The sequence below is a fragment of the Malaclemys terrapin genome, chromosome 9 (genome assembly GCF_027887155.1).
Source record: "Malaclemys terrapin pileata isolate rMalTer1 chromosome 9, rMalTer1.hap1, whole genome shotgun sequence".
NCBI classification, from domain to species: domain Eukaryota; kingdom Metazoa; phylum Chordata; order Testudines; family Emydidae; genus Malaclemys; species Malaclemys terrapin.
Genome location: NC_071513.1, coordinates 428,517 through 444,170, shown reverse-complemented (window position 1 = coordinate 444,170; position 15,654 = coordinate 428,517). Strand labels below are relative to the sequence as shown.

General features: G+C 56.0%; 2 protein-coding genes across 7 annotated transcripts in view; one reads left to right on the top strand and one right to left on the bottom strand.

Moving 5' to 3' along the window:
* Window positions 1–2,307: 2,307 nt before the first annotated feature.
* On the top strand, window positions 2,308–3,294 carry LOC128843458 (gap junction alpha-3 protein-like). The gene has a single exon (XM_054040318.1). The coding sequence runs from the start codon at window positions 2,308–2,310 to the stop codon at window positions 3,292–3,294; it is 987 nt and encodes a 328-aa protein (XP_053896293.1).
* A 1,622-nt stretch (window positions 3,295–4,916) lies between these two features.
* The window catches only part of ZMYM3 (zinc finger MYM-type containing 3), a 56,604-nt gene continuing 45,866 nt past the window's right edge, over window positions 4,917–15,654 (bottom strand). For 5 of the 6 annotated variants that reach the window (XM_054040080.1, XM_054040085.1, XM_054040083.1 and 2 more), the window contains 4 exons: window positions 8,958–9,072; window positions 7,412–7,666; window positions 7,219–7,336; window positions 4,917–6,530 (listed from right to left, as the gene is read on the bottom strand). In XM_054040080.1, the coding sequence (XP_053896055.1) occupies window positions 6,332–6,530; window positions 7,219–7,336; window positions 7,412–7,666; window positions 8,958–9,072 (687 nt within the window). In that variant the 3' untranslated portion in view covers window positions 4,917–6,331. The remainder of the gene's footprint in view (window positions 6,531–7,218; window positions 7,337–7,411; window positions 7,667–8,957; window positions 9,073–15,654) is intronic. The other variant, XM_054040084.1, reaches the window with a different exon arrangement.

Here is a 15,654-nt window from a genome sequence, read left to right as displayed (position 1 = left end):
AGATGACTAAGGGGTGAGTTGATAGATGTCTATAAAATCATGACTGGTGTGGAGAAAAAGTGTTATTTACCCCTTCTCATAACACAAGAACCAAGGGGCAACCAATGAAATTACTAGGCAGTAGGTTTAAAATTACACAAGGAAGTTCTTCTTCACGCAGCGCACAGTCAGTGTAGGAACTTGTTGCCAGGGGATGTTGAGCAGGTTGTGGGTTCACAAAAGAAATGAGAGATGTTCCTGGAGGACAGGTCCATCAATGGCTATTAGCCAGTGGTCAGGGACCTGCTCTGCCCTGGGTCAGAACAGTCCCTGGCGCCTGGGTTTGGTGTCCCTGCTGCTGGGGCTGCAGCGTGTGGGCACGTAGCCAGGCTGTGCCCGGGACAGGCAGAGGGGCCGTCCCACAGCTGGCCCAGGACAGGGTTTGTGCTGGGGACGTGTCTGTGTTTCATGGATCTCACTGGGCAGGCTGAGCCCTGCCAGTGCCCTGCCCTCTGAGCTTCTACAAACTCGGGGGGAGGGGCAGCTAACGCCACCTCTACACTATAAATATTAACAAGGGGGCGTGGCTACACTGCATGCCCTACCCCCACTGCAGCGAGAATGGTAAGGAGGGCTTTGCAAGCCTCCACCCCTCCCTGTGCAGGATCCCAGAGGGGCCCTGGTCCGCTGAGCTTTGTTGTGTGGCTGCAGCACAGGGCTCTGACCGGAGTGCACCCAGCTGGCCAGGTGAGCAGGAATGCGCCAGGGGCTGCACTGGGCGCCCCCGCACGTTGGGGCATGGTTTCCCCCCCCCTCCCCCCAGTTCAGGCAGAGCCTTCCATCCTTGGGCACCGGGCAGCCGCGTGGAGGAGCCCAAGGCACCATGTGAGGACGGCGTCAGAGATGGGGCATTTGCAGAGGATCCCAGGCCCAGCAGCGCATGGAGCCGGTCGGTCAGGAAAACGACCCTCCAATGGCATTGAGGCGGCCAGAGCCAGTGAATTGCTTGGGCTCGGTCACAGAGAGCTCCCCCCCTCGCTGCCCCTACACCCTTCCCTGCAGTAGGGATTATATTTAGAAACGTGCTCAAGCCAAAAATAAAGAAGTAAAAAGATTTCCCAGTGGCTTTTTCCATTGTCAGTCACGGTGACAGCCACGAAGCGCCTGCTCCAACATAACCTGCATAAAACATGCTAGGCAGACAGACAGACTTGCACGCCTGCCCCTTGCCAGAGACCAGCCGGACACCTCTGCCCCTGGAAGAGGAGCTGGGACACGTCCTGCTGGGGCTGCGGGGATCTACTACCCCAGAGGCACGGGGCAGCTGAGTTGCCTCCACGGCCAAGGATCTGCAAACGGTGAGGGGGTTTCTTTGCCTTTTGCCTGGCCTGTGGTCTCATGGCAGCTGCCAAATGCACTAGGCACTGGTGTCTGCTCCAATTTGCACAAATGGGCCCCGACCCTGCCCTCCATTGGTCTGTGGGAGAAACCCCGGCCCTTTGCCCCAGTCTCGCCCTTGTGTGGCCCTGGCTGCATGGGGAGCAGCTTTGGGCTGGGCGACTGCCTCAGCTGCCTGTGGTGCAGGACGGGCTCCTGGTGCAGCGCTTTGCGAGCCCCACGTAAAGGGCTTGAGCAAAACAACTTTGACTTGAACTCTAGCCTTGGAGCTTTCAACCTGGGTTAATCCCTAGAAGAGGAAGCGCAGTGCAGGCTCCCCCCTACTGCCCAGCCACCTGACTCCCTCCACAGGGACCTGCTCAGCTGTTCTGTTCAGGAGGCCACTGATTTCCAGCTGCCCTGAGAGGCTGCTGCAGAGCTAGGAACAGAACTGAGCCATGCTGAACCTGGGGCCACCTCAGAGCCAGTCTCCAGCAGTGAAAGGGCTGCAGCCCAGTGCTGCTGTCAGTGCCGCCTGTCCCCAGCAATCAGTGCTCTTAAAGCGGGATACCGGGGCCAAACGGGGGTTAATCCTGGAGGGGTTTTGCAGCCACAGGCAGCTGATGGGCTCAGGTAGCCTCAGGTTAACCCGCTCCCTGCCCTGGCTTTGCTCTTGAGTCAGGCACATGGCTTTTACAAACACATCCCTGGCAGCAAAAGACAAGCATGGCTGTGAGCTGGATCAGGCATTGCTGTTCTGGGACCCCAGGGAGGAAGCTCCAGATGCCGGCAGCGGGACCCAGGGAGGGCTCTGCTGTAGGGATGTGCCCAGTGCAGGGTGCCCCCATGCCAGCTTCTCACAGGTCTGGAGCAGCACAGGGTGCCGGAGTCTCTGGGATGCCGACGTCTGGGCGTGTTCCTCTCTTTTAGGATGAGCCGGTATTTGCACTCATGGGTGACTGGAACCTGCTGGGGAGGCTTCTGGAGAGTGCTCAGGAGCACTCCACAGTGGTGGGGAAGGTCTGGCTCACTGTCCTGTTCATTTTCCGTATCCTTGTCTTGGGGGCAGCTGCCGAGAAAGTCTGGGGGGACGAACAGTCGGGCTTCTCCTGTGACACCAAGCAGCCAGGCTGCCAGAACGTCTGTTATGACGAAACCTTCCCCATCTCCCACATCCGCTTCTGGGTGCTGCAGATCATCTTCGTCTCCACCCCCAGCCTCGTCTACCTGGGCCACATCCTGCATCTGGTGCGCATGGCGGAGAAGGAGCAGCAGCGAGAGGAGACTTGGGGGGCCCAGCAGGAACCCATGGTGCAGCATAAACCTTCCATCAAAGATGTTCATGGCAAAATCCGCCTGCGGGGGGCCATTCTGAGGACGTATATTTGCAACATTGTCTTTAAGATGCTCTTTGAGGTGAGCTTCATTGTGGGCCAGTACGCACTGTATGGGTTCGAACTAAAGCCCCTCTACACGTGCAACCGCTGGCCCTGCCCCAACACGGTCAACTGCTATATAGCCCGGCCCACCGAGAAGACCATCTTTATCCTCTTCATGACGGGGGTGGCCTGCCTGTCTCTGCTCCTCAACCTGATAGAAATGTACCACCTGGGCTTCACCAAGTGCAGGCAGAGGCTGGCAGCCAACCACTGTCGGGCACCCAACCCCAAGGCCAGCTCCAACGCTCCCAGAGAAACAAGCAGCCACCACATTCCCCACTGTCCTGCACCCTACAGCCTTCCCCATGCCGCTGACCCCAGCCTTCCATTGCAGCCTTACGCCAGCCAAGCTGCTCCCTCAGCGGGCGGGGACAGCCGTGCAGCATGGAGCAGCCGCGAGACAGGCACCCAGGGTCCGGTCATGGAAGAACTGTTGCAGCAGGGCAGCAGGTCCAGTAAATCCAGCACTAAGCTGAGACCCAGTGACTTGGCTGTTTAAGGAGGCGGCCCATCCCTGCACTGAGAGCCTGTTGCACTGGCCCAGGGCTGACAGGCAGGGGAAGGGGGCTCTTGTACCAGACAAGCACCATTACCACGAGGCTGCATCACAGGGCGCACAGCTTGGCTTAGGAGCCTGTTGTGTTTCCATGGATACCACCATGGAAATACTGGGCCCATAATACAGACACCAGGAGCCTGAACTCTGGGCCAGACGTGCACAGCTCAAGCCCTCTCCCTTCAGTGGCGCTGCAGCAGCCTTGTGGCTGTCGGGGGCAGGAGGCAGGGAGCGGGCCGGGAGCCGATGGGGGTAAATGCTCTATACTTGATAGGACGCAGGCAGGGCCTGTAGCTTTTCCTTCCCCATGTGACAAGGCCTCTGGGCTGCATTGGACCTGGGCAGCCCCACTGGCGTTTCCCCTTTTCTGGATAGAGAGCTGCCCCCGCCCTCCCCCCAGCCTGACCTCCGCTCCTGGGCAGTAACATTGCTCAAGAAGGCCCCAGCAGAGACTCCTAGTAGGTGGCTGCTCAGGGACAAGAGATCCTCCCAGGCCCCAGCAAGGAGAATGGGACTGGACATAGCCTCTGCCACGCACCTGGGGCCAGCTGGGTGTTCCACAGCTTTGCAGGCTGCTGCTGTAACAACCTGTCAGGGAAGATGGTGCTGCTCCGAGCAGGAAGGCCTAGGCCCCGCTGCTGCTGCCTCCTAGCCCCACGGCTCCCTCCCCAGCCGGGGCGACTCTCAAGCCATCTCTACCTCCGAGGGCAACGCATGTGGGGAAGCAAAGACTGCAGCTGTGATGTTCAGGTGATGATGAGGTTTCAGGTTGGGCAAGGCAGCACTGGACCCCTGTATTTGGGCACCCCCTGTTGTGATGTGACTGAATTCTCTCTCTTGTGAAAAGGGGAGGGACCACCACTGCAGCTGGAACTAGGGCTAGCCCAGGAAGCTTCTTCCAAGGCTGACAGCAGCTAGCGAGACGGCGCCTGCAGGGCCCACCATTCATTTCAGCCCCCCAGCGCTAGATCACGTTCATCTCATTGCAGGGAGGCTCCGTGAACCTGGACCTAGGGCTGCTTGGCTGTCTCCTGTCCACACTCTCCTCTGGTCCCACGCAGGACTGGTCAGATTGCCAGAGGGAGAATTGTAGCCTCTGGAGAAGGCCGTGTTGCACACAGGGTGCCCCTCATGCCCTCAAGGGCACAGCCCAGCCACTCCCTGCTTAGCTCATAGGAGATGGAGGCAGGAAGGCCATGGCCCTCCCTTCCCCCATGCAGGCCAGGCCTGCCCTGACCACAGTTCATAGCTTCTAATGCCGGAAGTGACAGGCCACTATGGGGTGGGTTTAGGCCCCAGCTCAGGCAGAGCTGGCACGTCGACCCATGCTGGGAATTACAGCTCCCAGCTGCTGGATAGGGTGCCCTGGCAGGTGAGCTGCCAGACCTGGTCCTACATCCGTCACAGACCCTGGCATGGATGGCGGGGGCAAGGTGGCAGGGATCAAGCATAACTCCCTTATGACTGAGCCCTTGAGACAGGCAAGGGGGCAGCAGCCCTAGCCTCCTCCCTGGAGCAGAGGCAGCCCCTGCTCTGCCCTTCAGTGGATTAAGGACAGCAGCGGCTGGCAGGTTTTTGCATCTTTATTTGAAATGAATGGTTTCTAGAGACACAAGGTTAGCCTAATGCCCCGTTAGCACTACAACAAGACCGGTGACTGGCTCACTCTTGACATGGAGACAGAGGGCCCCGGGCCAGGTCCCAGAACAATATATACAGACTCAACAGACAGTGCCGAGTCCCATTGACAGCTGATAAAAAAATCAAAACAAAACACCAAGGGGAGGGAGCCAGAAGGGAACAGCAAAGCTGGGGCAGGGGCTGGGCAAGCGAGAGACCCAGGCAGGCTCCATTCCTCTGTCGGCCTGCGGCCCCCTCCACTGCTTGCAAGTTCTGGCCTGGCGCGGCCCAGCAGGATTCTCAGTCTAATGCAGGCTTGGAGGAGACGGGCCCAGCAGCAATGAGTCCAGGCACAGAGGCTACCTCCTCCATCTGATAGTGTCAGGCTAGCAACGGGGGCACCGTCCATTCTGCTAGAGCTTGGGGGGCAGGGAGGAAGGGAGGGGCCCCTGCTCGTCAGCTCTGGCAGCGAGGATGCCCCTTGGCTCCCATGCCCGATGCAGAATTCAGACCTTCAACGGCCCCCAGTGGCTGTTGTGAGTGCACAATGCAGGGTGAAGCCACAGCTAATGCAGAGCTGGGGAAGGGAGATCCCAGGAGCCCCCTGGGCAGTGAGCTCTGCGCTGCTGAAGAGGAGAATGAGATGAGGAACCAGAGACAGCACAGCCAGGCCCCTCTGGGAACGCAGCCCCCTCCAGCAGAGCTGGGAATGGTCCAGCCCAGAGAGTCAGCGTCTAGGAATGGCCCTGCTACCCCGGCTGGCACGGCTCCTCCCAGGGCCCTGCGTGCTGAGCATGGCTCACTTCCCCACTCCTGCTGCTTGGGCAGGGAGCTGACTGTAGGCTCAGGGCCTCCTGTGCGGTCTGCTAGGCCCAGCCTGTCCCCACTGCACTGACCAGTCTCTTCCCCATGTTACACCAGGCAGGGGGAGACTGAGAACGGCCCTGGGGAGAAGGGACAGGCAGGGCTCACCGGGCCAGTGCCCTTTGGGGTTCCTGGCTGGGAGAGGGACTGGCTCTGTATCTCCACCCCGGGAAGACAGGCGGGGGAAGTGGGACACTGCCCCAGTCAGGCAGAGCACAGGTAGGGCCTGGGTGCCAGGGGCTGGTGGGGGAGGGGGACGGCATGTTACTAGCATCAGGCAGGGATGTTCAGAGTCCTACATGCGCTGAGCTGGACAGCGCTACCACATCTGCAGGGCTGGGAGCGGCACTACACCCCCATGCCATGCCATGCCACACTCACATGCCACAACCCTGGCCAGATACGAGGAGCAGGGGAGACACCTTCCCAGGCCAGAGCAGACCCAGCCCAGCGGGCTCTGGGTGCCGCCTGCCCATGCTCCAGCCCTGGCCTGCGCTCAGTCCATGTCCTCCTCCAAGCCGCTGCCCCGGCTGTGCTCCTCGTAGATCTCCCGGACGGCCAGGATGCGATTCAGCATGCTCTCCAGCATGCTCCTGTCCATGGGGATGACCGAGTACCAGAGAGGTGACTCTGCAATGCACGACCGCTCTGGCTGCAGGTAGAAGACGTCGTTCCGGTTCCGCAGGCTCTCTGGACTGTGGCAAGAGAGGGGCAGAGTGAACCTCATCCTAGAGGCCAGAAAGCCCTGGCCTCCTCAGCCACCCTGAGCCCATAGGGTCCTTCCCTCTTGACCTGGAACCCAGCAAGCCCCCCAGGGGACCAGCGGGCCTCAGTGCCCCCCCATTCACCCAGGAGACAAGGAGAAGCCTAGAGCCCACCTGACTGAGGTCTGTAAAGGAGGCACTAACACTTAGGGCACTGCTCGTCCTGCAGGGAAGGGCCCATGAGCCGGGCTTGGAGCTCCTCTCCCAAGGTGACCTGGGACAATGCTCATGGCAGGCAGGAGTGGGGGGTCCCGAGGCACCACAGCCACCTCCTCCTGCCAATCCGAGGGGAGGGAGGGACGGTGCCCACTGAGACGAGTTACTCAGCCCAGGGGCTGTGATCACAGCACTCCGGCAACGGCAGACACAGGCCGGACCTGGGGATTTGAGAAACCAACCCCTGGAGACGCGCTCTTCAGGCCTCCTGCTTCACTGGCAGGACCCTGGCAGTCAGTGCTCTGCACAGCTCTTTGCAAAGGCAGCACGTCAGGGGCAGCCTCGGGCCGCTCTGCAATGACCTTCCAGCCAGTCGAGGGGCCAGACTGGGCACACAGGGCTGCAGGAGAGCAGGGGACGCCCCAGCAGATGGGCGGTGGCTCTCTCTCCCCGGGAAACTCACCATTTGGAGAGATAGAATTCATAGAACTTGACCGGGCACCGGAGAGGGTTCATCCTGTTCTCCCGCTGCTCCAGGATCGGCAGCTCCTCCTCTCGCTTCCGCTTCCCAGAACTGCTGTCTGCAGAGAGAGGCCAAGTCAGAGCAGCGCACACGCGGGGCAGGGGCGGGGAGACAGACACGCGCAGGCCCCTACCTCGCCCTTTTTTCTGCCGGACGGGGGCGTAGTAGCGGATGCTCACCACCTTGGTGGTGCCCCGGGCTGTAGTGCACTTGCGGGACTGGCGTACCACATTGGTGAAGGACAGCTGCATGTGCTCCTCCGCAGTCTGCAGGCCGAAGAACTTGGTGTTGAAGAACATGAGGGTGTTGAGGAGGACAAAGGGGGAGTACACCCCCAGCTGCTTACACTCCCAGAGATGCTCCTCCTCCACACGGGAGAAGATGGTGTCTGCAAGCACACAGCGGAAGAAGCTGGGTCACACGCATCTGTCATGCTGCGGGTTCCCCGGCAAGGTCTGGCCTGGCAGGGAGACTGGAAGGGATGTGGCTGCCACCACCAGCCCAGCTTCAGCCATGTGTGTCAGGGGAACATCAGCCAGGGCACTGGGGTCCTCCCCTGGATCTCTCTCCCTGCCTTGGGCTGAGGGAGCTTGGCCCAGTGGCAGGACAACACCTGTTACAGCAGAGACCCTTGCCCTGGGGAGTGCCCATGTCCAGATGGACTAGCCAGAGGAGCCATGCTTGCAGCGCCAACTGACACCAGGCTGGGAGCTGTCCCGCTGTCCCCTCCCCAGCCATGACCCAACCTAGGTTAACCCACCACAGCACAACTGGTGCAAACCAGCCCCAGACCAAACCAAGGGCCCCGCCTCGGTACTGAGTGTCACGCACAGCTGCATGTGCTAGTACAAGCAGAAGGAAAGGGAGAACAGCAGGCAGGACAGGATCAGGCAACTCCCATGCAAAACCAAGGCAAACTGCTCCAGCCCAAGAGCCTCCCCTGGCAGGCAAGAGGCTGGGACAGTTAGCTCGACTGGTATCAGGGTACATGGAGACAAGGGCACCCAGCCTGGGGCCCAGAATGGGGGCGCCCTCTGGCTGCCGAGTACTAGGGAAAACACGGCCCTTATGTAGGTGTCTAACCGGGGGCCGAGTGCCCTGGAATGACTCTCTGTTACTGCTTGGATTATGCCAGGAAGGTCACAAACCTCTGGCCTGGGAGTTGGGAAGCAGACAAGGGTTCATAAGCCCCTGGTCTGACACAGTGCTTTCCAAAGGCTGGGGCAGGGCCTTCCCCTGCTATGGAAAGCAGCAGCCTGGTCCAAAGGGGCTGGATGGAGAGTCCCCTGATGTATATGGACAGAGAATGTGGTTTCCACGGGCACCCGCTAGCCTGGATTCAACCCTCAGTCAGCCTGAGATGCTGAATCCCAACTGCCGACAATCCCTGGCCCAGCTCTGCTGTAGTGTCCTGGGGGGGAAGATTACATGAGGCTCCAAGATGCAGCAGGGGCAGTGGCCTTCCCCCTCCAGGAAGAAGAGTGGGCAGGCCTGGCTTTGTGCCCTCAGGAGAATTCAAGGATCCACTTGCCTCCCATGGCAAACTTCCCCAGGAAGCATTCTGGGGGAGGGGAGGAGGGGAAGGGGCAAAGGTGGCCCCTGCTTGGCCAACTCCAGCCAGGCCTGAGAGCTTGACCTCTGGCTGCTAATAAAGGAGCGTGCAGCCTTGGGACACGTACTGTTTGGTAAGAGTGTGGGCTGCCAGCCACTAAGGGACTTGTTCAGCTCCTGCACGAAGGTCAGGTAGTAAAGGTCTGTGAAGATATTCACCATCCGGTTGTTCTCCAGCAGGTACTAGAAGGGAGAGAACACATGGTTAGTGTCGGGCACAGGATGGAATTGTTCTGTACTATAAGTGTGATGCAGACGTGTATTTCACTTGGGGCGCGCCCAGTGCGCTGGAGCTGGAGAATTTTGCCTAGCATGACCCATAGGAGGCAGCACTCGTGCCTCATGTTCAAAACCTCCCCCCCGGCTATCTAAGGTGGCCGCACCCTCCCCCACCTCAGTTCCTTCGCACAGAACGCCCAGAGACTGGACTCTGATGCAGAGGGGATGGAGGGTGGCTTGTAGAATACATGTCTGCATCACATCTCAAAAAGCCAGTTACAGGAAGGAACCATTTCTTCTTCTTTGAGTACATGCAGCTGTGTATTCCACTTAGCGGGCTCCCAAGCAGTAACCCCCCCAGGAGGCAGGGCTTGGAGTCTACGTACACAAGGATCACACGACCATCTACCAAAACTTGCATCTGCCCTGGAAGATACGGTAATGGCATAATGGTTTGTAAAGGTACGTAACAACCACAGAGCAGCCCCGCAAATATCCAACACAGATGTCACTGAGGAATGCTATTGATGTTGCTTGTGCTCTCATAAAATGCACTCTTACCCACTGAGGTGGCATAGCCAAAGCTATTTCATATGCAGTCTTGAGACAGGACATTATCCATTTAGAAATCATCAATGACGAGAGCGCCTGACCCTTAATGCGATCTGCATATGACACAAACAGGCGAGGCATGAAACGGTTTAGTTCTGTCCAGACAGAAGGCTAGACATCGTCTGACATCTAATGGATGAAGACGCTGCTCCTCCGGAAGTGAATGCAGGTTCGAGAAGAACACAGGCAAATATCCCGCCTGGTTCAAATAAAACTGAGAAACCACTTCAGACAAAAACGCTGGGTGTGTTTGTAAAGTCACTTTGTCCATGGGGAATTACATATAAGGAGGCTCTGCAATCAGAGCCTGCCATTCACAGACTCTGTGTGAATATTATCGCTACCAGGAACTCAGTCTTCTGACACAAAAGCAGAAAGGAACAAGATGCCAGGGGTTTGAATGGAGGTCCCATCAAAGCTGCTAGAACTGCAATATGGTCCCAAAAAGAACTGGCTGTCAGACCAGAGGATGGAGACAAAGAAGCCCTTATAAGAATTTTGCTCCCATGGCACGGGAGAAGACTAATGTTCCCTGAATGGGGGGGGGGGGGGGGGATGATGAAATGCTGATATCGCTGCGAGACGCACTCTCAATGAGCTAAGCGCAAGACTCAATGACTGATGGAGCAGCAAGTACTTCAAAAAACAACAGAGGTCCTGTGGCACCTTTGAGACTAACAGAAGTAGTAGTAGTTACTTCTCTTAGTCTCAAAGGTGCCACAGGACCCTCTGTTGCTTTTTACAGATTCAGACTAACACGGCCACCCCTCTGATACTTGACAAGTACTTCAAGAGGTCCTAGATTGGGCTGCGGAATTCAACCACCACACTGAAAACCATTCCATTTCACCGAATACGCCATTCTGGTAGAGGGCCTTCTATTGTTGAATAGGACCTGTTGAAGAGTGGCTGAACGCCGCACTTTCTCCTCGTTGAGCCACACCATGGCATGCAGGGAGCTAATCCCGGGATGCAAGGTGCAGCCGTGATTCTGAGTGAGTAGGTTGGGATGGAGAGGAATGGATATGACAGTGTGAGAAGGCCGGAGAACGAGCACTGCCTCTGTCACGCTGGGACCATGAGAATGAGTTTGGCCTGATCCACCTTCAGCTTGAGGATGACCTGTGAGAGGATCGGGATCAGGGAAAAGCGACTGCCAGCTAAGGTGGAAAGTGTCGGACAGGGAGCCCGGACTGAGGCCCCCTCGAGAACAGAACAGATGGTATTAGCACAGGTCGATCGCCAGAATGCCCCAAGCTGCCAAGATAAACCAGAGGACACATGTCTTCAGGGACCACTCATGACTCAGGGAAAAATTCCTGCTGGGAAGGTCTGCAAGATGATTCTACACCTGGGTAAGTGGTCATCTATCAGAGTGATCCTCTCCTCAGTGGAGAACTGCTACTGCCTGATTGCCTCTTGGCAGAATACCCTGGAGTATGTTCCCCCTTGCCTGTTCACATAATACAACACGGTGGTATTGTTAGTATGTGAACCACTGAGCCCTGATACGGTCCCGAAAAGTGTGACAGGCATCGTAGATGGCCTGAAGCTCCAGCACATTGTAATGGGAACAGGGGCCTCACTGCATATCAGACTTCGAACTTTCAGCAACCCCAGATGCACTCCCCAGCCCATCAGGGAAGCATCTGTGACAACAGACCTGGGTTGTAAGGGCCAGACGAAGGGAATGCCCTGACAAACATTCTCTGGAAGTGTCCACCACTGCAAGGAGTCCAGGACCAGTGGAGGGAGACGGACCAATCTGTCCAAAGAGTGAAGAGTCGGATAGTAAACTGTCCTGAGAAACATTTAAAAGGGGGAAGATGCAACCTTACAAACTGTACCAACTGCATGAAAGTGGACATGCGGCTCAAGAGCCTCAATGCACAGCCCAGCTGTTGTGGAAGGCTGAGACTGCAGACTGCGGTAATGGTGGCAAATCGCCTGAAAACGGCCAGTTGACAAAAACACTCCCGAACTTGTCGAGTCTATTAGGGCCCCAAGGAACTCAATTTTCTGAGTGGGAACCAAAGTTGACTTCCCCATGTTTAGGATGAGACCCAGATGGTCAAAAATACGCAGTGTAGTGTTTATGTGAAAAGGATTACCTCTCTGGACCTGCCCCTCAGTAACCAGTCATCCAGGTCTGGGAAGATGTAGTTCCTTTCTTCCTGAGGTGCCATGCAGTGCCCAGGACCATGCATTTAGTAAAAACCCGAGGGGCAGAAGAGAGGCCAAAGAGAAGCGTCATATCTGGAAAATGACGTTCCACTATGACAAGTCGCTGCATGGAAGTCAGCATCCTGAAGGTCCACAGCAGCAAACCAGTCATTCTGAGACACCATGCGGAGAATAGTTGATAGAGTGACCATTCGGAACCTCCTGTACCTGATATTGTTGAGGCAGTGAAGGTCAAGAATGCGTCTTACCCCTCCTCCCCTTGGATTTGGGCACCAGAAAGTACTGGGAATAGAGGCCCTGACCCCGGCGTTCCAGCAGCCAGTAGAGAGAGAATCTGCACGAGGAGCAGTACCTCATGAGAGGGGTCCCTGGAGAGGGATGGAGAGGAACTGGATGGCACAGCCCAATCTGATGGTCCTTAGGACCCAGCTGCTGGTGATCAACCTGCAAGCACTAAGAAAGCGAGGCAGCCTGTCCCCAAACAGAGGGGATGGGGACAAGGAAACAACGACATGAACACTGCTCCAGACCAAGGAGTCAAAATGGGTGCTTGGGTGGCACTGGGGGAAAGCGTGTTGACTGGCCAAACCCCAGACCCGAATGCCTCCTCCCCTGGGACCTCTGCACCTTTCTGGGGTAGTCCCACTGTTTCTGGGGAGGGAAAGGCTGCCCAAATGTGCGCTGCAGACGATGCTGCTCCTGACGACCACTGTAGTGGCATTTCTGCACTGCTGGCATATACCCCCCAAAGACCATAGGGAAGCCATAGAGTCCTTGATGGAGTGCAGCATCTCGGCTGTCTTGTTCAAGAAAAACACTTGGACATTGAAGGGCAAATCCTCTATGGCTTGTTGCACATGGGGAGCAATGCCCGAATTCTGCAGCCAGGACGCCCTTCTCATGGTCACTGCCAAGGTCAAAAGCATCCACGATGTCCAGTGTGGACTGCAATGAAGTCTTAAGCTATCAAGCAGACTTCGGAGAGAAGTACACGGAATTCCTCAATGGAGGCTTTGGGCAGCTGGTCTGCAAACTTAGAGATAGCTGTTTAGTTCACAAAGTCATATTTGGACAGCAGTGCCTGCTGGTTAGCAACCCGTATCTGCACGGAGAAGGAGGAGGTGCAAATCCTCCTTCCCATCACATCCACCCGTTCACAGTCCTTAGCCTTTGGAATGGACTTAAATCTGCCCTGCCGGTTCCTATTGTTCACCTTGGTTACGACCAGGGAATATAGGGCTGGAGAGGAATAGAAACCCTCAAATCCCTGCACCTGAATGAAGTAGCTTTTCTCCAACACTTTGTAGTAGGCAGTACCGAAGTTGGCATGCTCCAGAGCACACTGTTCCTAGGGAGGACGACTCTTCCAGGGGAAGATAGGTAATATCCAACAACGTATAGGTATTCTCCTGCAGGAACTCCGCTTGAACACCCAGGGAAGAAGCCAGACCACACCGCAAAACGTCCTGCTATGCCTTGAAATCCTCTGGTACTGAAAGAGGAAGATCCAGGCACCTGGGAATCGTCTGAGACAAAGACGGAGTGGTTAACTGGGGCCATGCCGGATTGTGTTCCAGGACTGATGGGCCTGGACGGGACAACTCTGGAGGCTCTGCAAGGGGAAGGCTCACAGGTACCTGGGGCTATGGTGAATCAACAGCCACCATCACAGACCTGCCCAGTGATCTCACCTTAGAGCAAGATGAGGAGAGGGACCTCTGGATCAAGGAGCATCCCACAGATTCCATGGAGGCCACTGGTATGGATAGGGCATTGGTGGCCAGTAGGTGTCGGGCCAGGGGACCCCATCCTGACTGCAAGACAAGCGCCAATCCTGGTACCCATATGGCTCCATGAACGGACCCCGATGCAGGTCAGGTGATGGACAGTGAGAGGAGGAAGATTCCGACCTGGACGCCAAGGAGTCCAAGGCTTCAGGGAATCAAGGTGGCACCTGGCCTGAGCGTGTGAGCAACCAGTCTGACTCACCTGTAGCCCAGAATGGAGAGGGAACTGGGGCCGACAGTGGAAACAGAATCACCGGCACTGAGTTCGCCTCCATAATGTCTGGTGCTGGAAGTAGTGTTAACCCCAAAACCAGCAGTGGTACCGAGGTGACTGAAGGTGCCACAGTGGAGAGCGACGAGTGCGCGCTGACAACAGGGATGCCAAAGTTGCTCCTGGCACCAAGGAGATCCCTTGTGATGAGCCTGGTCCCAGCCCTAGCCCCACTTCCACTGACTGTGGAAGGGAAACATTGGTGTGTGGTGCTGACAGACACACAGGTCCATCAATGGCTATTAGCCGGATGGGCAGGGATGGTGTCCCGAGCCTCTGTTTGCCAGAAGCTGGGAATGGGCGGCAGGGGATGGATCACTTGATGATTACCTGTTCTGTTCATTCCCTTTGGAGGCACCTGGCATTGGCCACTGTCGGAAGACAGGTGTGACGTTGCACTCCATATGTTTTATGGAAATATGTTTATAAGTGTGAATATAATGTAACTGGAATATGGTTTATGCAAAAGGTCTCTTGTAAGGTATCATTACAAAGCTTATAATCTACTGAGTGTGTTCATCCTATTTGTATGAATGTATCATTCTTGTATCTGAAGCTAGAAATATGAAGTATTACTCTGAAGTCCTACTGTAACTATGCAAAGTGTGGGCCATTAATGGTGGTTTAGAATCTTGATGGCTCCCATTGACCAGGGCAATTGGTTGTAAATGGCTCTGTTTACTTGTAAGCCTTCCTATGTTCATGTGAGTCAGGCCGGAAAGAATGGAGGCTTGGGGTCTCACAGGACATATGACCATGTTACATGGTACTGGAATCCATCTTAAACCTGGTGCTTTTCCATTTAGGAGGGATAGGGAGCCAGAGAGACAAAAGATTCCTGCCTTGTGCCAAAGCCATAAAAGGGGATGGAACAGGACAAAGGGGGCTGCAGTCATGAGAAATCCCCTAGTTACCACCTGAGCTGCAACTAACAAGAACTGTACTGGGGAAAGGATTGGGCCCAGACTAAGGAGTCTAGTCTGTGAAAGAAGGTTATTGGAACATCTCTGAGGGCGAGATTTACCTGTATTCAGTTTCTAAATTAGGCTTAGACTTACGTGTTTTGTTTTATTTTGCTTGGTAACTTACTTTGTTCTGTCTGTTATCACTTGAAACCACTTAAATCCTAATTTTTATACTTAGTAAACCCAGAGTAAGTGATTAATACCTGGGTGAGCAAACAGCTGTGCATATCTCTCTATCAGTGTTATAGAGGGAGGACAATTTATGAGTTTACCCTGTATAAGCTTTATACAGAGTAAAATAGATTGATTTGGGGTTTGGGTCCCATTGGGAACTGGGTGTCTGGGTGATGGAAATAGGTGACTTGCTGAGCAGTTTTTGGTTAAAGTCTGCAGCTTTGGGGGCGTGGACCAAACCCTGGGTCTGTGTTGCAGCAGACTAGCGTGTCTGGCTCAACAAGGCAGGGTTCTGGAGTCTCAAGCTGGCAGTGGAAAACGAGCTCGGAAGTAATTCCAGCAAGTCAGGTGATAGTCCCAAGGGGGTCTCTGTGATCGAACCCATCACAACAGGAAAAAGGGCAAGATGGACCTTTGGTCTGACCCAATATGGCCATTCTTATGTTTGGTGCAGCAGCCTGCCCAGTCAATGGGCTATAAACGATGCAGCCCTGGCAAAGTCCTGGACCAAGGGAGAAGTTGGGACAGAAAAGCAGAGGTCCATTGCCACTTA

Coding starts and splice junctions, on each gene's coding strand:
- LOC128843458 (XM_054040318.1), top strand. CDS start 2,308: ATGGGTGACTGGAACCTGCTGGGGAGGCTTCTGGAGAGTGCTCAGGAG.